The sequence below is a fragment of the Pseudogymnoascus verrucosus genome (genome assembly GCF_001662655.1).
Source record: "Pseudogymnoascus verrucosus strain UAMH 10579 unplaced genomic scaffold scaffold_10, whole genome shotgun sequence".
Lineage (NCBI taxonomy): Eukaryota > Fungi > Ascomycota > Leotiomycetes > Thelebolales > Thelebolaceae > Pseudogymnoascus > Pseudogymnoascus verrucosus.
This window is the reverse complement of record NW_017263661.1, coordinates 559,715-583,050: the sequence shown is the minus strand read 5'-3', so window position 1 is coordinate 583,050 and position 23,336 is coordinate 559,715. Positions and strand designations below refer to the sequence as shown.

The 23,336-nt window shown below is 49.7% G+C and overlaps 9 protein-coding genes across 9 annotated transcripts; 6 read left to right on the top strand and 3 right to left on the bottom strand.

The window, feature by feature from the left end:
- Positions 1-190: 190 nt before the first annotated feature.
- VE01_03441 (uncharacterized protein) lies at positions 191-3,529 on the top strand (the record flags this gene model as incomplete). Its single annotated transcript, XM_018272931.1, has 2 exons — positions 191-260; positions 321-3,529. 2 exons carry the CDS (start codon positions 191-193, stop codon positions 3,527-3,529), a joined length of 3,279 nt encoding a protein of 1,092 aa, XP_018132476.1.
- On the bottom strand, positions 3,367-4,652 carry VE01_03440 (uncharacterized protein). The gene is made up of 4 exons (XM_018272930.2): positions 4,391-4,652; positions 4,227-4,339; positions 3,872-4,082; positions 3,367-3,818 (listed from the first exon to the last, which is right to left on the bottom strand). Exons 1-4 carry the CDS (start codon positions 4,478-4,480, stop codon positions 3,816-3,818), a joined length of 417 nt encoding a protein of 138 aa, XP_018132475.1. The 5' UTR covers positions 4,481-4,652; the 3' UTR covers positions 3,367-3,815.
- Positions 4,653-4,777: 125 nt separating this feature from the next.
- PXR1 (telomerase inhibitor) lies at positions 4,778-6,423 on the top strand. The gene is made up of 3 exons (XM_059463532.1): positions 4,778-5,105; positions 5,155-6,244; positions 6,295-6,423. Exons 1-3 carry the CDS (start codon positions 5,083-5,085, stop codon positions 6,313-6,315), a joined length of 1,134 nt encoding a protein of 377 aa, XP_059319890.1. The 5' UTR covers positions 4,778-5,082; the 3' UTR covers positions 6,316-6,423.
- An 89-nt stretch (positions 6,424-6,512) lies between these two features.
- On the bottom strand, positions 6,513-11,063 carry MSH4 (MutS protein msh4). Its single transcript, XM_059463531.1, has 10 exons — positions 10,727-11,063; positions 9,063-10,566; positions 8,663-8,999; positions 8,588-8,628; positions 8,272-8,541; positions 8,139-8,226; positions 7,685-8,085; positions 7,364-7,638; positions 7,166-7,314; positions 6,513-7,117 (listed from the first exon to the last, which is right to left on the bottom strand). The coding sequence occupies exons 2-10, from the start codon at positions 9,630-9,632 to the stop codon at positions 6,564-6,566; spliced, it is 2,685 nt and encodes an 894-aa protein (XP_059319891.1). The 5' UTR covers positions 9,633-10,566; positions 10,727-11,063; the 3' UTR covers positions 6,513-6,563.
- Positions 9,862-12,071, top strand: VE01_03437 (uncharacterized protein). The gene is made up of 3 exons (XM_018272927.2): positions 9,862-10,165; positions 10,214-11,441; positions 11,560-12,071. Exons 1-3 carry the CDS (start codon positions 9,866-9,868, stop codon positions 11,664-11,666), a joined length of 1,635 nt encoding a protein of 544 aa, XP_018132590.2. The 5' UTR covers positions 9,862-9,865; the 3' UTR covers positions 11,667-12,071.
- Positions 12,072-13,585: 1,514 nt separating this feature from the next.
- On the top strand, positions 13,586-17,514 carry VE01_03436 (uncharacterized protein). The gene is made up of 3 exons (XM_018272926.2): positions 13,586-14,152; positions 14,296-16,988; positions 17,042-17,514. The coding sequence occupies exons 1-3, from the start codon at positions 14,130-14,132 to the stop codon at positions 17,077-17,079; spliced, it is 2,754 nt and encodes a 917-aa protein (XP_018132591.1). The 5' UTR covers positions 13,586-14,129; the 3' UTR covers positions 17,080-17,514.
- A 151-nt stretch (positions 17,515-17,665) lies between these two features.
- Positions 17,666-18,924, top strand: VE01_03435 (uncharacterized protein; the record flags this gene model as incomplete). Its single annotated transcript, XM_018272925.2, has 3 exons — positions 17,666-18,263; positions 18,337-18,651; positions 18,850-18,924. The coding sequence occupies exons 1-3, from the start codon at positions 17,991-17,993 to the stop codon at positions 18,922-18,924; spliced, it is 663 nt and encodes a 220-aa protein (XP_018132538.1). The 5' UTR covers positions 17,666-17,990.
- Positions 18,814-21,335, bottom strand: VE01_03434 (uncharacterized protein). Its single transcript, XM_018272924.2, has 7 exons — positions 20,252-21,335; positions 20,023-20,200; positions 19,880-19,963; positions 19,705-19,827; positions 19,594-19,650; positions 19,338-19,543; positions 18,814-19,263 (listed from the first exon to the last, which is right to left on the bottom strand). The coding sequence occupies exons 1-7, from the start codon at positions 20,371-20,373 to the stop codon at positions 18,993-18,995; spliced, it is 1,041 nt and encodes a 346-aa protein (XP_018132567.1). The 5' UTR covers positions 20,374-21,335; the 3' UTR covers positions 18,814-18,992.
- Positions 21,298-23,311, top strand: GPD1_2 (glycerol-3-phosphate dehydrogenase). The gene is made up of 3 exons (XM_018272923.2): positions 21,298-21,801; positions 21,855-22,981; positions 23,043-23,311. Exons 1-3 carry the CDS (start codon positions 21,647-21,649, stop codon positions 23,105-23,107), a joined length of 1,347 nt encoding a protein of 448 aa, XP_018132537.2. The 5' UTR covers positions 21,298-21,646; the 3' UTR covers positions 23,108-23,311.
- Positions 23,312-23,336: the final 25 nt, after the last annotated feature.

Genomic DNA, 23,336 nt, shown 5'->3' with positions numbered 1-23,336 from the left:
CCTCGTCTAGTTCTATTATGCTCACACTGCCGCCGATCTTGCCTCGGGCGAGGCAAATCGAGCTACGACTTCGCATATACATCTTTCACGGGGAGTCGCAAAAAGTACGCCTCTGACAAACTGTCACCTGCCTCCGGCGGCTCCCCCATACCCAGTCATCAGCGACTCAAATCCGGAGTCAAGGGACACCATGGTCGCCGGGAGAAAGGACCTGTCTGCGGCTTTGTTGGCTTCCGATATGCAACATTCTGTGGAAGATGGTAAGTCTGAGCCACATAGGCATTATTATAAGACCTCTTGGTCTAATCTGAGTGGCGTAGATGTGCGAATCGACGATTCCGAGAACTTGTCCGCAGAACGTGCGAGCCAGATAGACATGGCTACAAATGTCAGATCTTGCCCAGATGAACTCCATCAACAGACTTCGCCAGCTAACACAGACCTCGAGCATCACGACGGGGATGGCGATCTCTCAAATACCTTGCCGGGAAGCGGAATGCTGCCACATCCAGAGGGGAAGCACAATGTCGAGCCCAAAGATTCCTGGCCACAAAGGGGCAGAGCTTTGAGAAGGACTCGGAAGGTTCCCAATCCATTGTCAAGAGCCGAATCTCGAAATAGAGCCAATGATGCATCGATTGAAGTCAACGTTAGGTTCATGAAGAAAAGCCCAACAAGAAGAGGTGCGTTTTATAAAGGCCGGTCGAGCTCTCTTGGCGAGTTAGAAGATATTGTTTTAGAACCTTTGGCGCCTGGCCAGATGTGTGCCAGTGTCAATGAAACACTGGAAAGGGGCGGAACCCCAGTTCCCACGACTCGAAAACCGTCCGTGAGAAGCACATCCGACCAATACAGCATTAGAAGCAAGAAGATTCCGTGGGCCACTCGTACCAGAAAGGTGGCCGCGACCAACGACTCCAAGCCACGCTCTCACGCCGAGACCATATCTGCTAGAGGAGTCATACAATCCATAAGAAGTGGCCGAACACTTCATTTAGACGTGGAACGTTTACCCTCCTCGCCTCAGACACGGACCTTAAGTCACGACGAACCAGAGGGCCTTGTAGAGAAGCCATCGACAGCATCGGTTCTTCCGCCAGAAATACTGACAAAGATTTACAGGCGGCTCTCACCTTCAGATTTTAACTCTGCTAGGCACTCGTGTAGGTCATGGTTCATCAGTAGCTTGGAGCATTCCTTGCTGGAGACAATGCTGAAGCGAAGTGGGTGGTTTGCTAGCATACAGCGAGAGTTGTTCAACAATAAATATCTTGACGATCACCTTCGCATGACAGATGAATGGCTTATGAGCAAGCACCTAGCTAAAGAATGTGCTCTTGGGCCCGATTGGCGGGGGAATGGCATACCATCTCTACCAACAGAGCAAATCCCGACACATTCCAAAGGAGTAGCGAATAAGACACCATTCCGACTCATCTCCAAGCTGGATTTTACCAATATGGGTACCCATTACCCTGGTTCAAGTTCTGAAGCATGTGGCCTGCTTTTCATCGTCAGTGCATGTACCAAATTTCTCATGGTGGCACGAGGGTGTATGGTGTTTGTCTATGAACTCAACCGAAGTCATAGAACAGGGAAAGGAGCTGACGATATCGAAAGTGGAGCAATCCGACCAATAACAAGTATAATTTGCCCTAGAAGGGTGCTTGGCTGCAGTATGGATACTTCTTCAAACCGCGATGCAATTGCTGTTCTGATGGATGGTCGCATGGGTCTTGTGTGTGCCATAACAGGAAACACGAATCGTCCCGGGCCGACTAGGACGCGAGACTTGAGAAAAATGCAAGAACAATCGAATGTTTTCCCAGTATTGCGCGGGGGGAGTTGGAGACAGAACGTATCACTTGGGACTTCGCATTCTCTTCGTTCCTCTCCAGAGGCTTCAAATCAATACCTTCGGGTCTCTGTCCTGGCTCCTGGACAACCTCTGGCAGATAGATATTCAGGCCGTGAGTTAGGGGAGAGATACGTTGGCCGCGATTATTATACATCGACTGCACAAAGGAGAGTAAGACCTGAACCGCAGACGACATCTTCCTATCTGATGCCGACGGAGGCATCGCCACCAACGCTTTACACTCTCATATGTTCCCCTGATGACCCTCCAAGGTCCATCGCCATATGCCCTCAGCGCCGTTGCGTTGCCTTTGGATGTTCATCAGGGATTGAGTTGCATTGGATTGATGCGTTGACAGGAGAGGATCTAAACCGTTGGTTCCCACTTACAGCACCTAGCGACCATCTCTACTTTCTTCCCCCTAGGACGGGAGTAGATTTAGCAAAGAAACTTCGCTTGGTGAGTACCCAAGGCACACCGAGAGAGAGAATCTCTGTTGGTGAACGCTTCTCTGGGCATAAAAGGTCTAGCGTATTCTGGGCCCAGGGCGGATGGGATGCTAATGACATGTTCGTTGATACGGATATTGAATCTGAGTCTCGAGGCCGCATCAGAAATGGCAGCGAACATTACCGGGCTGTACCTCTCAGTGACGGCTATCATCTGTTATTCATAGATCCAAACTCTGGTGTTCTCTGCCTGGGAAGTGATGCACCGTTTGGAGGGCCAACAAAATTGTTGAGAAAGCTGTGGTTTTCTGGCCCCGTTGGTGAAGGCAGCCCGGTTGCCTATGCAGCAGCCTGTGACCTTCGGTGGGGAGTCCGAGTTATTGCGGCATATGGACTGGGTAAAGAGCAAACTATTTGTCTTTTCAGTATCCCTATAGATGTATTCACTGATGGCCATGGAAGAGGAGAGCAACCTCACATTATCAATTCCTTTGCTACCATTAGTAGAGAAACGGCGAGGGGAAACGCAGACTGGATGCCTTGGTGGGGCAATGACGGGGACCGCCTCCTGCAATGGCCCACCTTCGGATATGGTAGCAGGACGAACACGATGTGGCCACTCCAGGTTCGGGGCCAACAGGTTGGACAGTGTGCAGGACTTGTTGATGTAGCAATTCACACTGGGTCAGGGGTTGGCATTACTATCTGGGCGTTTACCAGGCAGGGAGTAGCACTCACTTGGAAGCTTGACCGTGGAACGCCTCATCACGACCACATCCAGAGGTTAGTGGTGCAAGATGGCACTATTAGAGAAATCGATGGCAACGGGGATATCGAAATGTGTGACCGACCTGCGTCACGTCCTGGTAGCGATTTCGATGCAACGCCCTCTCAACAGGAGCAGTTCGATGGAACGGCTTCTGGGCTCTCCTCGGAAGTGACCAGAAGCTCTCGGCGTCGGCGCAACAGCTCGAGCTTAGAGCAAGACGCCGAAGGCCAGGTGTTAATGGATAGCCTGCGTAATCACGAATCCCGCGTTGTCACTCAAGATGACCGCGAGGGAGATGCAGATTGTTTGAAGAGGCGTAGTAGGTTTGAGACCGATCATTCATTCGAGGCCATTGCTATGGCGAATGATGGCGATGGCCTCCACTATGGTTATCGGCGTGATTTGGTCGAGCAATTGACAGGAGTGGCCAGGATAGATATTGAGATTAGGTAAGAGGGACAGAAGCAGCTTCTGTCTCTGGTTTGGTACCAGGGAGTTGGAATTGTATAGTTATTAGCAGTTCTATAATCACAGGTTGTGATGCAAAACAAGCCCATAATTTGACGTTCAGCCCGTGTATTCATATTAGTAATCGCCTCCCTAAAGAGTCCTCTTCCGTATGCATATCTTCTTACGTCCAGCAAAATACATGTGTTAGTGAATGTAGCAAAGTTTGTATAACAATATGGAGTGTGAGATATTGGTTGGCAGTTTCTCTCTGGCCTCTGGCCGCCTCTGGTCACTCGATTGGTCATCAGCATCATCACACTCGCACAATATGAGGCCGTTGCATACCAGCTTGGGTGCCTTCTCAGGCACGCGTCCCGTCGTACCGATCTCGGCCGTAGTCTCCAAGCGCGCCTGGCACACCTCAATCAGAAGCTTCGCGAGTGCTCTTCTTGACTTCTCGAGAGCCTTGAGCTGCTTCCAAATGTCAATTTCCACCAGTTGGCGTCTATGAAGGGCGTGGTTGAGACTATTCATTTGAGCTTTCTGAGCTTCAGAGCTAATAGAAGTTAATTTCTTGCCTTTGCGGATGCTCATATGTAGCGATAGATGGGCGTGACTGCCTCGCAAGGTCGAGGAAAGGATTATAAAGAGTAAAAGAAACATGTTCATGGTGTATATAGCAGATGGGATTCCTACTTACACCCTTGAATTATGAGCCTCAAGGAATTCCTGAAAGCTGGTGTGTGCCTTTTCGACTCTCTGATTGAACTCTTTCTCGATGGCTTTCAGCTTGGCTTCCTTCTTTCGTTTGCCCTGGGTGGATATTAATATGAAAGAATATCATATGTTGATCGTTGGTCTCACAGCCGCAAGAATTTGTCCAGCTCTCCGAACATGGTCGATCGAATTAATGCCATCTGGGCTCGACTCTTCGTTGTCGCTAGGAGAAGACATGGCCGCGGTCAAACTTGGACTCGTGAAGGCTGCGGGTGACAACTTGGGAGATGGGATGTAGCGTATGTAATAACGGAAAACAAGGAAAGAGGAATTTTTGTATACACCTAGAGGAATGAAAGAGACTGTATATACTTGACTTTTACCAGTTGTTATCAGATAAGTTTTGAAGCTTCACCTTGATGCATTTGATACCTATTGGGAGGGACCTTAAATCCCGGACGCGGAGAAACTATTTTTCCGATTGATCATCCAATCCCCACAATCTTCAAAAGTTTTCCCGATAACAAGAGATAACAATCATTGAAACTTGCTCCTGCCACAATCTTTTCGCTCTGCTGCTTCGCATCTTGTTGGGCTAGGCATACCTCACTACACTGCCTATTCACTTTGGCGCTTGGAGTTTGCAGCTACTGTTTACTGTTTACTATTAATTCTCGACCTAACCACTACCTCCCCCCAAAGCCTCGACAGAAACCACTTCTCTTGCGCCCGCCGCCCATCCTGCGCCTGGGGTATTCAGCGAAATCTAAGTTCTCCAGTGACACTGGGCCATTGAAGTTTGACACCTTCCACGTCAACCGACGTTTCGTTAGCACAAAATGGGTCTCGCAGAGCCTCGGAAGTAAGTCGCGGAAAAAAATCTCGGATTCTCCGTTGCTAACATTTCTAAGGCGGTTAAAGCTTTCCAAGGACCCGAATAACACAACATGGACGAAGGACACGACTGGCTTCGGCCATAAGATTATGAAGTCGCAGGGATGGACGCCTGGCGAGTATCTAGGTATCAAAGATGCCCCTCATGCCGAGTTCCACACTGAGGCCAACGCCTCTCACATCCGTGTTGTCCTGAAGGACGATAATCTCGGTATCGGCGCCAAGAAAGGCAGCGGCCTGGAACAAGGCGAGTGCGTTGGATTGGACGTTTTTCAGAACCTCCTGGGCCGTTTGAACGGTAGAGACGAGGATGAGATGGAACGGGAACAGAAGTCCAGGGAGGACTTGAAGAGGGCGATCTACTCGGAGAGGAAGTGGGGATCGATCAGATTCGTCAGTGGAGGGTTCCTTATAGGAGATAAGATCCAAGATCTCATTGATGGAGAAGCGGACCGCCTACGTCAACTGGCTGTTGATTCTTCGTCAAGTGGCTCAGAGGACTCGGGTGATTCGGGCTCCGATTCTGATTCTGACACAACTCCAGAACCGGTAGTCATGAAAGAGAAGAAGTCGAAGAAGTCGAAGAAATCGAGCAAAGAGATTGAAGTTGAGGTTTCTGAGGCGTCAGTTGATTCTGAAAACGGCAAATCAAAATCGAAGAAGAAGCGGAAGTTGGCTGATGTGGAGGAAGACGGCGGCGTTTCCATAGTGGATAAGACCAAGAAGTCCAAGAAATCTAAGAAGAGCGAGTCAGAAGAAGATGCTTCTGAATCCAAAGACGGCAAGAGCAAATCTAAGAAAGATAAGAAGGAAAAGAAGGATAAGAAGGATAAGAAGGATAAGAAAGACAAGAAGAAGAAGTCTAAGAGCAAACCCTCCGAGGATTCGTTGGACTCAGACAGCGCCGTTACGTCAAAGTCGTCAAAGTCGAAGTCAAAATCAAAGAAATCCAAATCGGAGAAGACCGCGTCTAATTCTTCAGATACTACGCCTGTGGTTGTAGAAATATCATCTCGGCCGATTCTCCTTGGTGGTCGACATGCAGTTCGGTCAAGGAATATTGCACAGAAGAGGCTTGCAGCGATGAATAGCGCTTCGTTGAACGAGGTATGAAAGATCCGAATTTTATCTCCCTGATCGATTACTAACTGTCCTAGATTTTTATGATAAAGGGATGAACACATCAGGTTTTGAATAGCGTCTCAGCCGCGCCTGATATAGAGGTATTGCATAGCGCTTGAATCAATTGATAGAAAGATACCCGAGGCAATATACTACGTATAGATCCATGCCTGTCCTTCGTTCTTAGTCTTGTGATTTGTCAAAATATTTTGCTAGGCTATCAATCTGCTAAGTAATCTGAAACTGAAAGCTCCCCATATGTTTGAAGCTATTGGAGCCAATGGTAGGCATACTCTCCTTATCATCAAACAAGCATTTCTGTTTTATCTGTACCAGTCATCTCGCTTTCATCACTATCATCGTCGGCCTCGTTGAATTCTCCTTCCCGTCCCAGGTTCTCGTCGCTGCCGTCGTCATTGTCACTCAACTCTTCCTCTCCAACCACACCTTCATCACCTGAATCCTCAGCTTCATTCTCGATGCAATCCATCCTTTTCACAAATTCCTCCTGCACCTTCCGCAGATACTCCATCAACGCCTTCCCCTGCATCGAGCTCTCCTGAGCCTGCAACAGCACTTCTCTCAGACTCAACACCAACTTCCGCTTCCGTGCAATCGCAAACGATTTAGAGGATTTCTTCTTCGCTGCTGCCTGCGCCTGTAGCTTCTTAGATACTTTCTCTGCAACCTCGAGAATCAGGGGTGGGAGGTTCACGACGCGGGCTAGAGCGAGACCGTAGTGTTCTTCTTTCACGAAGCCGTTTGCTATTTTGTATAGCATGACCATTTTATCTTCTTGGCTGATGTCGACTTTAAGGTGCATGTTAACGACACCGGCGCGCTCGTTCATTATCTGAGCTGGTGACATGAGTTTGAGGTTACGCAGTTGAAGAAGGACAATCATACCGAGTTCTCGGAAGTGAGTTGTGAACCAGACAAAAGCTTGAGACTCGACGAGAGCTTCTGAAATACTCAACGCAATCGCCAGCCCGTCTCTGGTGCTGGTGCCGCGCCCAAGTTCATCAATGATCACCAGACTATTATTTCCGATATTCCTGAAAACCATTAGTGGATCGAGTTGCCAACTTTTTGATACAAGTATACCTAAGGATGAACGCAGTCTCCCTCATTTCTGATGCAAATGTAGAAACATTAGCTTCGATGCAGTCGTCCATCGACACCCTTGCAAATAGCTGGTCCACAATGGGAAACGAAGCATACTGCGCTGGCACAAAGCTTCCGATTTGGGCCATAACAGTCATCAGGGCAATCGAACGAATGTAAGTGCTCTTCCCGCTCATATTGCATCCGGTAATTATCTGGAACCGCTGTTGCTTGTCCGCATAGACATCATTGGGAATAAACTTCTCAGAATGCGCCTGACATATGTTAGTATTGCCCCTTGATCGTAGCAAGCGTCAATACCTTCTCATGAACTGGATGGCGACCAGATTTGATGGCCAGGCACCTCGTAATTTCCGGTTTAATATAATCACTCGTCGTTACCAGCTGAGCGAATGCTGCAAGCATGTCAAGCATGGCTATGCTGTCAGATACGCGAAACAGTGGCTGAATTTCTGCGCGAACATTGTCAATAAGCTGCGCAACGGTCTTGTCACTCATCAAAACAACTTCTTGGTGGGAATCCTCAATCCTTTGATTGAGCTTGACCAAATCCAAGGTCTGGCACTCGATGTACCCCTTCTTTCTGTAGCAGTTGATGAGAATATCCGGCATTGTCCGCCCTTCTAGATTAGATTCCGGGATCCTGAGGTAGTATCTTCTCGCATTATCATATCTGGTCTCCATTTGCATCTCGTATTGGTCTTATCTGTGTCAGAATCATGAATATGACTGCATTTTGGAACTATTAACTCACCGTTGATGTCAGAAACATGTTTATGCACATCTTGTGTTGCCTCTCTAAAAGTTTGACGAGCCACATCTAGCAGCCCGTTGACACCAGACTATTGAAAATTAGATTTGGTTGTGAGAATTGATAGTAGCCATACCTTCACTGCATATGTCCTCTGATTCCGCAAATCGAGCGGACTGCGCTGGAAAGTCACATCGTCGTTGATTACTTCCCCGATTATTTTCAATGTGGGAGTAATATTGTTTGGCCGACAAACATTTCTGATGTCGACCAACAGTGGTGATCTCGCGCCTGACAATGCTTCATATACGGGACCAACACATTGGACGAATGTTTTCAGCATCAGTATGTGGTTGATAGACTGTTCTGAATGCTGAATATCGGGCTGGGTTGGTTGGATGATGAGCTTTGCACATTAGCATGGCCCCTGGACAGTACTGACCGCAACATACATTGGTCAAGAGCTTGTCGACGTCGTGAAAAGGCTTAAGAGCTGATGGCAGTTAATTATAAATAAAAATAGATACTGTTTACGACATGCTTGCCATTTCTTGTGTCAAAAAACATCTCCTCCTTAGATGCCAATTCACCGACAGCTTCATAGCGGTTCTTGAGTATGCTCTCTTGCGTTGAAGGCTGTAAAATGTTGCTTCGAAGCATCCTCGAGCCCATTGGAGTTAATGTCTCATTCAAGAGGCCGAACAGACAGTCCTTTGACTTGACATTGGTAATATTCTGGATAAGTTCAAGGGACTGAATAGTAGAAAGATCAATCATCATAGAGCCCTCAGATGGCTGGTATTTGATTCGAAGGGAATGAGAGGCAAATGTAAGAGAAAGGGAATGTTCCATATATCGCAGAGACTAGAAGGAAACCACAGATCAGAATGCATACATCTTCATATTTCGAAATCATGGCTCGCATACCGCTGCGAGACAACATGTGGCATAGAAATTGCCTCCAGTGGCAACCTTGATGGCCTCGACATCTTCCGGGAAGGCTAGCTGTTGAATGAAATCCATCCCGGCGGGTTCAGACCAATACCTACGGTCAACACAAACAATCCTGGAACCAATGACCTCCTCTTCAATCAAGGAATACATCTTTGACTTCTGATTCGGAGGGCCAGAAGTAGATACCAGAAGAATTTCGGTGGGCTCAAACACCTGGAGCTTCAGTACGGTCCTCACATAAAATTGGTTGTCACATATTTGGCTCATCACGGCTTCTCCGGTGGATACATTCACAAATGCCAGGCCGACGGTGGGGGATACTCCTCGGCTTTCACTCACAGCGCACACTATGTGCTGTGATAGCCCGCCGCCGATGGATGATGCGGCTCGCGAGCGTGCCCTCGTCGGTGGACGGGTAGTAGCTCGACTTAGAGTACGCTGTATGCTCTGCCCTTGGGAAGTTGAAGCAGTGTCTCCATCGTGACGATGTGATATGGCAGTCCGAGCACTGAAGGAGGTGGATGGCCTTGGCGTGCTAGACATTGCACTGTAGATCCTTCGTTAGTGTTTTTCAAGACGTTATTTCAAATATCAACGTCAATAAAGTGTAATTTTGAACTAATATGCCAGATTGGCCCTCTATGGCTGTGATATGGATTATTCTATAGGACTGGTGGTGGAAGGCCATGAAGTCGACGTATGTGGGGTACAAGGCTACCACAAGGCTGAAAGCACGGACCAAGCACCAAAATATTTTCGAGCCTCGTCGAGACTTCATGGGACGGCGCTTGAAGGGACTTACTTCATATTCCTGCATACACATCAAGTTTTTTCGGCATATATTTTACAAAATGTCGACCGTCTTACCTCCCCCGAGTAAGCGCGCAAGAACGGACGCCGCAGAGAGAGCGGGACAGCAACAAGCCATCGAAGAGATTCCAGCCGATGCGGGGAGCTTGCGGATACAGTTTTTCGACGAGACAACAGGCCTCCCAATCGGCACACCGGTCTTGGTTTCAGTTGCGGATGCAAACCCAAAGAACTTAGAGAATCTTGTCAATGCTCTGCAAGGCCATGTTAGTATATTCCGACTTCTCGTTTGCGCTGGTGCTAATATATCTCAGGATGAATCCGACCATATTCCTTATCGCTTCACCCTCCCCGTCCCAGAAAGGAAATCCTCCACAAACCTCGTCACAACTGCCTTCCCTACCAACGTCTACAAAACCCTCCTGCTGCCGGGATTAATAAGTACCGAAGAGGTACAGAACATCTCTGCTGCACCACAAGCAGTTTTCAAAGTCAAGCCAGTCTCGCGATGCGCATCCACGATCCCAGGACATGGCGAAGCCATTTTAGCCACGCAATTCTCACCGAGGAGTTCGTCCAGGATGGTTAGCGGTAGTGGTGATAATACTGCAAGGATAATGGACTGCGATACTGGTACTCCCATCCACACGCTGAAGGGACATACGAGCTGGGTGTTGGCCGTTAGCTGGTCGCCGGACGACTCTAGGATAGCAACTGGTAGTATGGATAACACAGTGCGTTTATGGGACCCGAAAACTGGTGGCGAAATGGGCAAGCCGATGAAGGGTCACTCAAAGTGGGTTACGAGTTTGAGCTGGGAGCCATACCATATGCAGAAGCCAGGAGAGCCGAGACTCGCCTCGTCGTCGAAGGATTGCACGGTTAGAGTGTGGTCGACAAACCAGGGGAAGATCGATATGGTATTCAGCGGGCACAAGGGATCCGTGTCGTGCGTGAAGTGGGGAGGAACTGGGTTCATCTACTCGGCGTCCCACGACAAGACCATCAAGGTGTGGAACGTCAGTGACGGCACTTTGGCTCACACTTTGAGCTCCCACGCGCATTGGGTCAACCATCTCGCGTTGTCCACAGACTTCGTCCTCCGCACCGCCTACCATGACCACACTGGCAAGATCCCTGAGACACAGGAAGGCAAGGTGGCCGCAGCGAAAGAGCGGTTCCTCAAGGCAGCCACTATCCAGGGAGAGGTCGTTGAACGCCTCGTCTCCGCCTCGGATGACTTCACCATGTTCCTCTGGGAACCTTCTAAGGGGACGAAACATATTGCTAGGCTCATGGGACATCAGAAACAAGTGAATCATGTGACCTTCTCACCGGATGGGTTGCTCATCGCTTCGAGCGCTTTCGACAACTCCACGAAGCTCTGGAACGCACGTGACGGAAAGTTCATCAACACACTTAGGGGCCATGTTGGACCAGTGTATCAATGCGCCTTTAGCCCGGACTCGAGATTGCTGGTAACCGGCAGCAAAGACACGACGCTGAAGTGCTGGGACATGAGGACGCACAAGCTCGCAGTTGGTACGTACCCCGCCCAGCAATTGTTGCCGTGGACAAAATAACCCCGCACGACCCCTCATCACCCCTCACCCATATCATAACCCCAACGTACCAAGACTTATCTAATACAACGTTCTAGATTTGCCTGGCCATCAAGACGAAGTGTACTCGGTCGACTGGAGCCCAGATGGGAAAATGGTCTGTAGTGGAGGAAAGGACAAGGCCATCAGGACCTGGAGGCACTGAGAATAGTAATGAACAGGGCGTTACGCAATTGAATCCGCCCGACAGATGAAATCCCATGACATGCCCGTCGATGGAATGGAAGGCCCTATGACCTGGCTGTTCTCAAGCCATCCTAAAAACAGAAAGTGCTGCAGATTGTGCACCTAATCTAACCGCGTGCCACACCCTCCTGTTTGGTAACAAGGGGACTTCAGTCTTTTCAGTCGGCTGCTCTCTTGGAGCCTGGAAAATGAGTTGAAGCACAACACATACAGCCTTGGCTTCTGTGACAGGCCTGGTCCCACCGTCAACCTACCTATAGAATCACCGACCTATAGATATATATGAGCGAAAATGGCGCATGCACCCTCTTTTCAGTCCAATTACTGTACGCAAACGTTTCATCGACCTCAAATGCTACTGTGTAACAACGTGATTCTCCGTACATGTGAAAGTTGCCTATGGGAGGGTGTGCGGCTTTCACTTACGCAAAGCCGCAGCGACGGACCTAGAACTCTCCGCATTCGTGATGGGGGGGACCCGGAGGAGCGGCAAGATCTGAGGCTAGACCAGCGGCGGGTGTTCGCTGGGGGGTGGCAAGCCAAGCGAGGCGCAGGCCGATCATGAAAAAGAAGCCGAGAAGCTGATTTGCTACAACGGCGTTTTCGCAACAATCAAGGAGTAGGGATAACGTGCTTCTGGGCTAACTTCTGGCTAAACTCAGAGAAGCGCATATTTTGTTGGGGTGCGTCGTCGTCGTCGGTTTGTCGCGCCGAGATGCGCCCTGGAGTTCTGGGGTCTGGGGCGGCGGACGGCATTTAGTAGTGTGAGGGAATTGATGCCCTACGGGTCCTGCGTGTCGGAAATAAACGGCTCAACGATGTTTTCGTGAACCGCCGCGCCACGCGATCTTTTTTGTCGAGGTCCAAGTTCAACAACACTGAGTATCTGCTAGAGTGTCTGCTAGAGTACTCTACTACAGTACAAGTACTCCCTGTAGTTGATGCTGAGGCTGCTGAGCCATACAGGACTGCATATTTGCCGGCATGGGCGCATATCACACATAGAGTATACTCTATCACACGTATACCTCAGTACCCCTTGGAATGCGCGCTTGGAGCCAATGAGGCCGACCGCGTGTCAGCTTAGGCCAGTGTTAGTGGCCCATACTTGTGGGCAGCAATTGGGCTCCAGCATGCATTTTCCGTTTTAAACTCTCATCTTGAGTTACGGGAGCGCGGAGATGAGATATTTAAGGGCCGCGAGCATGGCTCGTAGGGTGGTGCTTGGATGGTTCGTTGTGAATTCCATATGCATAGCACCGTGCATCAGCACCATTGTTCCCTCAAAATCTATTGCATATGTATGATGTATGTGCCTCATACGGGCATGCAGCCGCTGGTAGTGGGTAGTGGTGGTGCTCTAGCCCCCGTCTGCTGGCTCCCTGCTTCCCGTAGTTGGCGTAAGATTGGGACTCCAATAGCAATTGCTGGTAGTATATGGTATATGGCCGAATGCAGGCATGGATATAGACTCCGGGCTGAGCTGAGGAGTCAGTCAGTCGTGTCGGTTCAGCCTGGCCCGAGCAAGATACGATCGATGCATACGCGCCGCCAGTTTGATGTATCATTTGGGATGAAACATCTCTCGTTTCCTGCCCGGGAAAATAGAGTAAGATCCCTCCTCCCCAGGAAGAATGAGGCAAACTGCATATTCTGCATTTGCATGTTTGTTGCCAGGGACGTGTCCGTGTCCGCCCGTAACACTTTATTGTGATTATGAAGAAAGAGACTGACTATGTCGATATATCGGTATATCGATATATCGATATTTTGTCCGTTTAGAGGGAGGGATTTGAGGGAGAACAAGGAGAACAGGGAGAAGATAGGCCGGATGTACAGTACTGTAACTTAATTAGCGCATATTCCGCACCGCCACCAGTGCTACAGTGGGCCTTTTCCGTTCCTTGCCCATACCTTCCCAGTCTTCCCATGCCTTGCTCGCGCTGTATCGCCGAGTGCCTAGCCTTCTCTTGGCCTTAGCGCGGGCCTGACGTCGGTTGAAAAAGTGTCCCCTCCCAAGGCTCTCAGCCACTAAATCTGATAATTATAATGGATGATGATGCTCATCGAATCCGAAAGTGGAGATTATGACAGAAACATAGAAAACCGACAGGAATCCTCTCTACAACTTCGATAACCGATCTGTTCACACCTTCTTCAAACGCAGGATCGACTGTTTGAACAAAGACACACTGTCTTAGGAATGTAACCAGCAGACCGGCCTTGCAGCAAGCCGCCGAAACGCCCAACCGACAACTCCGTGCCTTGCAAAAAGGTGCTCTTTACGACCACTGCCTTCAAGTATCTTGATGATCTTGCAGGAGTATTCTTTTAACTACACGACAGACGAGCTGTCGCACCGTCAGCCACGCTGTCCTTGATCTAGCTTTTTACCCCGCCAAAGCCGACAGAAGTTGCAACAATGACCATCTTCGTGGTTTCTCTGTAAGTAGCACCCCGTGGTTTACAACGACCACCCTGCGGCTTTATATGCTGGTGTTCCAATGGAATTGCCTAGCTACTTTCATACTTCGTTGTCGGCATCGTCTTCAACTTCTGAGTCCAATCGCTGACCTTGTGTCCTCTAGTTTCCTCCCCCATACCATCAACTTTACTCTCCCAGCTCAGAGCGACACTACCTCCCGCAGGAGCTCTCTCCGCCCCCATGCTCCAGCACACCCTCCAATCCAAATCGACACCTCCAAAGATGCTCCCAGTCTGTTCGATAAGCAACAGCTTACACCTCCTCAGTCGCCAACCAAGGAAGATGGCGGATACGAGAAGTTCTTCGCCCAGGAATCAGCAGGCACTGGACGAAAACACTTTCCGAAGAAGGTAGACCCTCGGTCTGTGGTTGCACCGAGCGATCCCCATGCGCCCGAATGGGGCACTGGAACTAGCTTTGTGCAGCCGAAGTCCAGGGCAAGCTCGCCACCGCCAGCATCGATTTTGCAGCATAAGAAGAGGCTAGTTGAGAAGGCAGCTGCTATGAGACGCGCCAGCATCCGGCACACAAACCATTTGAACCGGAGCAACAGCCACGACAGCCACGACCGCAACTTCTCCGAAGCAACATGGACGATTGAGCCCGCTGACCAGGGCAATGGTGGCTTGCGTAATGCTGTGCAGGCAGCTGCGCGAAGTGGAAAGCAAGACTTCAACTGGGTTGGAACTCTTGGCATGCCCACTGATGCGCTTGAGAATACGCAGCAAAAGCAAGATATTGACGAGGCGCTGGCTGCCGAATACGACTGCCTCACTGTTTTCTGCAAAGATAGCGATTTTGATGGCGCCTATACCCACTACTGCAAGCAGATCCTATGGCCGGTGTTCCACTACCAGATTCCGGATAACCCAAAGAGCAAGACTTATCAGGACCATTCATGGGTCTACTATGTTAAGGTTAACGAGGCCTTTGCGGATAAGATTGTCAAGAACTGGAAGCGAGGCGATGTGATTTGGGTCCACGACTACCATCTGCTCCTCGTTCCGGCGTTGGTGAGGAAGAAGCTTCCTGATGCCAAGATCGGCTTCTTCTTGCACGTGGCATTCCCTTCGTCCGAAGTTTTCCGCTGTCTCGCAGTTCGAAAGGAGCTTCTGGAGGGAATGCTGGGAGCAAACCTCATTGCTTTCCAGATTCACGAATACTCTCGCCATTTCTTGCAGACTTGCAGCCGTATTTTGTGTGTTGAAGCTACAAATGAAGGCGTTCAGCTCGAGGATCGCTTCGTCAATGTTGTTAACTTGGCGATTGGAATCGATCCGGTGGCGTTGAGTGTGCATCGCGAGGACCCGGAGGTCGCAGAATGGTTAAAAACCATGCAAGAGCGATATAGGGGCAAGAAGCTCATTGTCGCCAGAGACAAGCTTGATCACGTCCGCGGCGTAAGGCCTAAGCTCCTGGCTTATGAGCTGTTTTTGAACAAATACCCCGAATGGAGAGACCGCGTTGTCATGATCCAAGTCGCCACATCAACCACTGAGCAAGCCGAACTTGACGCCACCGTCTCCGATATTGTCACGCGTGTCAACTCGTCGTGGGCAAACCTTGCCTACCAGCCCCTCGTGTACTTGAAGCAGGACATCAGCTACGCGCAATACCTCGCACTGTTAACTGTTGCGGATGCGCTTATGATTGCCAGCCAGCGTGAGGGCATGAACTTGACCAGTCACGAGTACCTCTTCTGCCAGGATGGCAAGTTCGAAGGTCACAACAAATACGGATCTCTCATTTTGAGCGAATTTACTGGAAGTGCCTCTATCTTCGGCGGCTATGATCTCTCCATCAACCCCTGGGACTACCGCCAGTGTGCGGAGGCCATCAAGACAGCTCTTGAGATGGAAAACCCTGAAAAAGAGAGGCGGTGGACGAACCTGTACAAGGCTGTCATGCACGAGACCGCCGACCACTGGTTCAATGCGTTCATCAACAAGTTAGATGAAGTCTATGAGGAACAGCACAGACGGGACACCACCTCGGTTCCTCGCCTGTCCATCCCCGGTTTAAGCTCTCAATACCAGTCCTCAGGTCGTCGTCTTTTCATTCTCGATTACGAGGGAACTTTGGCCGTTTGGGGTTCTCCCAGCAACATCATCTTGACCAGCCCACAGCGAACAATCGACGCACTGAATGATCTTCTCATAGATGAGAGGAACATGGTCTATGTCATGAGCGGCCGCAAGCCCGAGGAACTTGATACTCTATTCAAGCGCGTGCCGAACCTTGGTCTGATTGCTGAGAATGGCGCATTCCTCCGCGAATTCGGAAAGACGGAATGGCAAGAGATGTCTGATCCGAATGAAATGAACGCCTGGAAGGATTCCGTCATTGGAATCATGAACTACTACAAAGACAGGACCCCGGGCAGCTGGGTCGAGACTCGCCATTGCTCGCTGATCTTCCACTACAAGAATGCCGAGGACTTCGAAACGGCCTCTCGTCAGGCTGGAGACTGTGCCGGCCATATTAACGATGCATGCGAGGACCAGCATGTCCGCGCCATTCCCGTCGAGGGAGCTGTTATTGTCGAGTCGATGAAGTGGACGAAGCGCACTGCTGCCGAAATCATCTTCAAGAACATCAAGGACGGCATGGAACCAGCCCGGAAGGGCAAATACCCCGTGGATTTCTTATTGGTCGTCGGTGATGGACGCGAAGACGAAGTGGTCTTCAGGTGGGCGAATGAAATAGAGGAGAAGGGTGAGGTTCCGTATGTTACGACTGTGAGCTTGGGAAGCCGTAACACGGAGGCTATGAAGACGCTGACGCAGGGAGTTACTGGTGAGTCTCATGATACTATGCTATTCAGTTTAGAAAATACTAACGGTACTTAGGTGTTCTCACGGTTCTCCAAAGACTGGCAGCTATTTAATGTGCGATACCGTCTCGAGTGACTAATCACTTGCACGGTCTACTTTCTCTTCTTGAACGGAAGGATTTATTAAGTGGGCGAGTTTTGTATGAGGCAGAGATGTGACTTGGACACTCATTGAATATCGAATGGGAATATCACAACACACAACAACGGAGGGGGTTACGGAGTATGAAGATGGATGGCATGCACAAGGCGTACTCTGGAGGAAGGTAAATAAAATGGGATAAACGACAAAGGGCTCGCAGGAGTCAGAAAAAGGACACTATTGTGTATGATGGGTTGGGATACGGCCGGAGCACTATTATACATAACGCGTCTTTTTTTGAATACTCCGCTTATCTAGGCCACTTTTTGTATTGTTTGTATGATTTTATTGCTTTTTTCTGCTAGTTTTTACTACTAAGGACTCTTCACTGAGATGCGCATACCACTCTTTTTAAACCTTCAAGACTTCTCATTGAAATGGAACCATAACACGTGACATCGATAGGTACCCCTGTCCTTTTGTTTCTCTGCATCATGTCGTCATAGACAAGGCTGACGGGCGCCAACCCCAATCGCGGCCACCAACCCATCACCAACGGATTCCCCTAACCAAGAAACGCCAGAAACACCGCCTCGAAAGCCGCGCAAAGAAACAAACGACGTATTATCAGCATACCGGGATGAAACGTGTTTCTCTGAGGCTATGCACGGTGAGTGGTTCTTGTCTCGTTCCTTGTTCTCCGCAACGAGGCTGGAAGGGCGAGATGGGACTATTTCTTTCATTGTTTTCTCTCAAATGGCAGGAGCGACACATCAATGAAGTTCCTTCCCTACATGAATGAATATGCGTGCTTGAATCACTTCCGACGTTGATCTCTTCTTTGCATGTACTTGTGTGACACTCCCAGCACTATACGCACAGTATGCGACTCCGATTACCTGTCTTCCTGCTCCTCCCATCCGCTTACGCCGCGGTAACGGTCACTGTCCACACGACCATCCCTACGACACTCGGCGCAGCCGCTACACCAACCCCGCCATCTACAGAATACACCTCCCCCCGCGCCTTCCAGCGCGCCATCCTCGAGACACACAATTTCTACCGCAAAGAACACAATGCCAGCGCCCTGGCGTGGAACACGACAAGCGCAGCGTATGCAGCGGACTGGGCGGAGGCGTGCGAATTCGAGCACTCGGTAAGCATAAATCCTTTCAATACACTCTACCTAGAGAGGAATATAAAGACAGTTGCTAACAAACAAACTCCAGGGCGGCCCAACAGGCGAGAACCTCGCCGCCGGCTACCCAAACGCCACATCCTCCATAGACGCCTGGGGCACCGAGCGCTCCTCGTACGATTTCAAAAAAGCCGAATTCAGCCACGAGACAGGTCACTTCACGCAGGTTGTCTGGAAGGATACGACCACTGTGGGATGTGGAAGGAGGGAGTGTGATAGGAGGGGGGGCAGCCCGGGGTGGTATGTTGTGTGTGAGTATTATCCGCCGGGGAATGTGATTGGGGATTTTAGGGAGAATGTGCAGGAGCAGGTGGAGGGGGTGAGGAATGGGAATTCGGAGGGTGTGGTGAGTGAGGGGAGGGGGAGGGTGGGGTGGAGTTGGTGGGAGGGGGTGGTGGTGGGGGTTGTGGGGTGGGTGGTGTTGTGAGGTTGGACGGGGGGTTGTGGTGGTGATGATTTATAAAGTGATACCCCTGTGTTATATATGTAAGATTTTGGGGTGTAGAAGGACGGTTGAAATTCAATTATTAAGTCCTAGTCCTAGAAGCCATCTTCGATGCCATTACTGAAGGCGGAGCAGCCTGGGCCACCGTTCAATGCTAACTGGCATATCTCGTAGAAACGTGTGATACATATATAGGAAAACTAATCGTGAATAGATGTCGTTAATTCAACACTAACTAATTCCTAGTTCTCCGCCAGCCTCACCACAAGTTTCTTCCCACTCTTATGATTCTTAAACGCCTCCAGGGCTTTCAAAACCTCCCCAACCCCAATATCTCCCACCTGCACATATTCAAGCGGTCTCAGAAGGCCAGCCCCCAAATAATCCTCCAAATTAGGGATCATGGTGACAATATCCTTATTGATTTTCTCCGCTTTCTCACTCCCCGAGCGTCCGATTTGTCCCAACTCCACATGGTGAATCGCCACGCCTTCTCGAGGATCGATGGGAGCCCTTTATACACGATTAATCGACGTGGCCAAAAATAATTAGAGGAAATTGAAGCTGGGCTTGGAAAGGATACTTACCAGTCATTAGTCGTGGAGAAGTACCTCTCTGGAGCTCTTTGATCGGCAACTTGCGTGACTGCGTCTATGCCTGTTTCGGTGCCCATTGCGCTAGCATCAAAGACGCGAGTGAAGTTGCCATTAGTTACCTGTTGAATAGTAGCTAACTGTTCATCGAGGGGAAGTTTGTAGTCGAAGACTGCTTCTGCTCCGGCGGCTTTGACGACCTTATAGTTCTGTTAGTGAGAGGCCTGTGAAATAATGCGGACACCAATACCTCGGTGTTAGAAGGGGAGGAGGATCCAAGAACCCTATAGCCGCATAGCTTGCCCAACTGATATAGTGGTTAGATACAGTACCGCTATTTGATATATGGAGAAAGATATACCTGAACGGCGAACTGGCCAACACCTCCGGCTGCACCGAGAACAATCAACCATGGGCTTTGGGAATTACTCTCTTTAGCTTTTAACTCGACGTTTGCCCCAATAATGACACCCAAAGCTGCAGTCTGTGTTATAAATTAGCTTCATCATTACATTGAGAACAGAATCCCATCTTACAAGAAGCCCAACGCCAATAGTCGCAGCCTGTTCCGTAGTCACGCCCCCCGGCTTCTTAAACGTAAGATCCTCATCCATTAAAAACTTAGTTAGCAGCATTAGCAATAATCTCCAATAAATTTATATATCTGCAAATCGCCTACATATTCTTGGAAAGTCGAGTGCCCAGGGGTTCCCAGCGTGGTGCACCCGAACACAGCATCGCCGATCTTGAATTTCGTCACGCCCTCGCCAACTTCGACTACGGTTCCCGAGGCGTCGCAGCCAAGGACAATAGGCCAGGCTGTTACCAGTTGCCCGGTGCCTTGCATGAATCCTTCACTGTGGGATGTATATTAGCTATGTGATAGAAAATTACAAGGGTAGCCGTACACGGGGTTGATGGCAGTAACAAGAGACTTGACCAAGATCTGGTTTCGGCCTGGGGTAGGCTCCTCGAGCGTGTCTACGAGGTGGAAGTCCCCACCCGCATTGTCGACGACGATGCCTTGCATTGTGAGTGTTGTCACTGGAATAGATGGAGGTTTAGATGTTTCGTAGAGTAGATATCACTGATCAAAGGCATTCAAGAATCTCTGTAGATTTTAGGAGAATATCACAGCTCGACACAGCTCCATCCATTCACCCAAGCATACTTATATGTGTAATATGTCACAGAGATAAGGCAAGCTTTTGTCCCGCATTGGCAGCAAATGCTACAAGGGTGATAAAAGCCACAACATGCACTGTTTTTCAGCTCCAGCCCAGGTTGTGTTAGACACTGCCTTTCCCATTTGTCGACCGCATTTATGAGGTCGTCGGGATGCACCAAAACGCCTCCCTGATGCAATTACTAAGAGGTCTCATATTGGATCCCTTGATTATGAAAGAAGGGCGCTCTACTTTATTGGCGGACGTAGACTTTACCCCGCAGCACGTCGTATGACAGGGGATAGCCTCACAAGCTTTTAATGGCTGGCAATTCAGCCTGGCCGTGTTAGTGAGTTTTTGTAGGCTGTCATGCCGCGCAATCTGTGTTCTGGACGAGGCCATCACCGTAACACGGACTGATAGAACCCCGGCTTTAGGGTTGCAGGGTTCACAGGGCCGTAGCAACTATCCCCATCATTGCTATTCCAAATATCATGGCCTATACTCTCCTCTGGCTCCTCCTCGGACGGCTAATAAATAAATTCTGCACGTTGAAATAGTCGTGATCGACACATGCTCCCGAGCCCCGTTGACCGCGGATTCTCACATGTAGCGGCATTTTGGACTCGACTCCCTGACATATGACGTAGTTCCGGAGAGTTTCAATCTATATCGTGCAAAAGTAACGAAAGTAAGCCTTTAAGCTCTGCTGACTAATCTCGGTAGCGCCGCTTCAAAACATGTGAAAGTAAAATCCCACGAGATCCCACGACTGTGCAGATTTAGATCTTAACGCTAAACTGCTTCCGGTATATCTATCTCATCGGCGACCCCTTCCCTCCCCGCTTTTTTCTCCCGAGCCTCATCAGTAGCTCAACCATTCTCACCACTTCTCGTGCAATATCGTTGCTAGCTTCTTTTATAAATTCCTGCCGATCCACTACTTGGCTAGCCCGGAAGCCCTGTCCCTCGGTCGACGGCTTTCTCTCGGTCGTTCAGCATCCTTATATCTCCTGCGTGTATAGATATACTAATTTCTACAAGCAAATCCCCGTTTCCCCAACAAGAATCTCAGTAGCACGCCCAAAGACGACCCTTTTTGCTCAACTATAGATATTTTGCTTCAAACTAGCCTGGATGCTATCCAAAACTTCTGTGACAGCCGCAGGTAAGGCTCAACAACGGGTCATACAAACTGCGCTGCATCTCAAGCCTTCTCAGACACATAACATGGCGACTCTCAACGCCCCATCGAAAAGGCATAAGGTGGCCGTTGTAGGATCGGGAAACTGGTGAGTGCGCTGCCCCAATTTCCAATGGCCTGTACTGACCTTCAATTGTGTAGGGGTTCAACTATCGCAAAGATCGTAGCAGAGAACACAAGGGCGCACCCCGAATTATTCGAAGAGGATGTTCAGATGTGGGTTTTCGAGGAAGAAGTCACCATCCCCAAAAACTCGAAACATTACCCAGGAGACTCCGCCAAACCAGAGAAGCTTACGAGCCTGATCAACAAATACCACGAGAACTTCAAATACCTCCCAGATATCCCATTGCCGACGAACCTTGTCGCCAACCCATCGGTAGAAAACGCCGTAGAGGGCGCCTCAATCCTGATCTTCAACCTACCCCACCAGTTTATTGGCAGACTCTCCCAGCAAATGCGCGGCCACATCCTCCCCTTCGCCCGTGGAATATCCTGCATCAAGGGCGTTCACGTCACGGATGCATCAGTGAGTCTCTTCTCGGAAACGATTGGAAAGGGCTTGGGAATCTACGTCGGAGCACTGTCCGGTGCCAACCTCGCCACAGAAATCGCCAAGGAGAAATGGTCCGAAACCACCATCGGATACGACCCGCCCATGCTGGATTCTCGAACCCCTACGCCGAGAGGGCCGTCTCCCCAGGCCTCAACCGACGACTTAAAGGGGTTGCAGCACCTTGATGTACACGGAGAAGTCTCGTCTGTCAAACTAACTCCCTTACCTTCCGACTATCCTCCTATAGACCATGCTCTTTGGCACACACTGTTCCACCGACAATACTTCCACATTCGCGTGATCCACGATGTTGCAGGTGTCTCTCTCGGAGGCGCACTGAAGAACATCGTCGCCGTAGCCGCTGGCTTCGTCGATGGCCGCGGATGGGGTGACAATGCCAAAGCAGCTGTCATGCGTGTCGGCCTACTCGAGATGGTCAAGTTCGGCAAAGAATTCTTTGCCGAGACCGTCGACCCAGCCACATTCCTCGAGGAGAGCTGTGGCGTGGCTGATCTCATTACCAGCTGTTCGGGTGGCAGGAACCACAAGTGCGCAAAGATGTCGGTAGAGGAGGGCCTCTCAATCAACGAGATCGAGAAGCGCGAGCTGAATGGGCAGAAGCTGCAGGGAACGAGCACCGCGTATGAGGTACACTCGTTTTTGAACAGCAGGGGACTGGCGCATGAATACCCATTGTTTACTGCGGTTTATAGTAAGTATCCCGTTTAGCGCAGCCCAGCTTCCCCCCCACGCCCTCGCTAACCATACCCCAGATATTTTGGAAGGAAACAACACAGTCGATGATATCCCGGATCTCATTTCTAAGCCAGGCGAATGAGCGAGCGATTTGCATTGGACTGGCTGTTCGGTTCATTTTTGTATACGCGGGTTTGGGATGTATTGCTTATCATACACGGCATTATAACGAACTTACAAATGTGTAATTATTATTACCAAAGCTATTTCTTGGTTATTACTTGACAGCATGTGTGATGATAGAGAGAGCGCTGGTTACAAAGCAAATATATGAAGCTCATCTAAGTGCAGTAGATTATTAAATGCGCCAC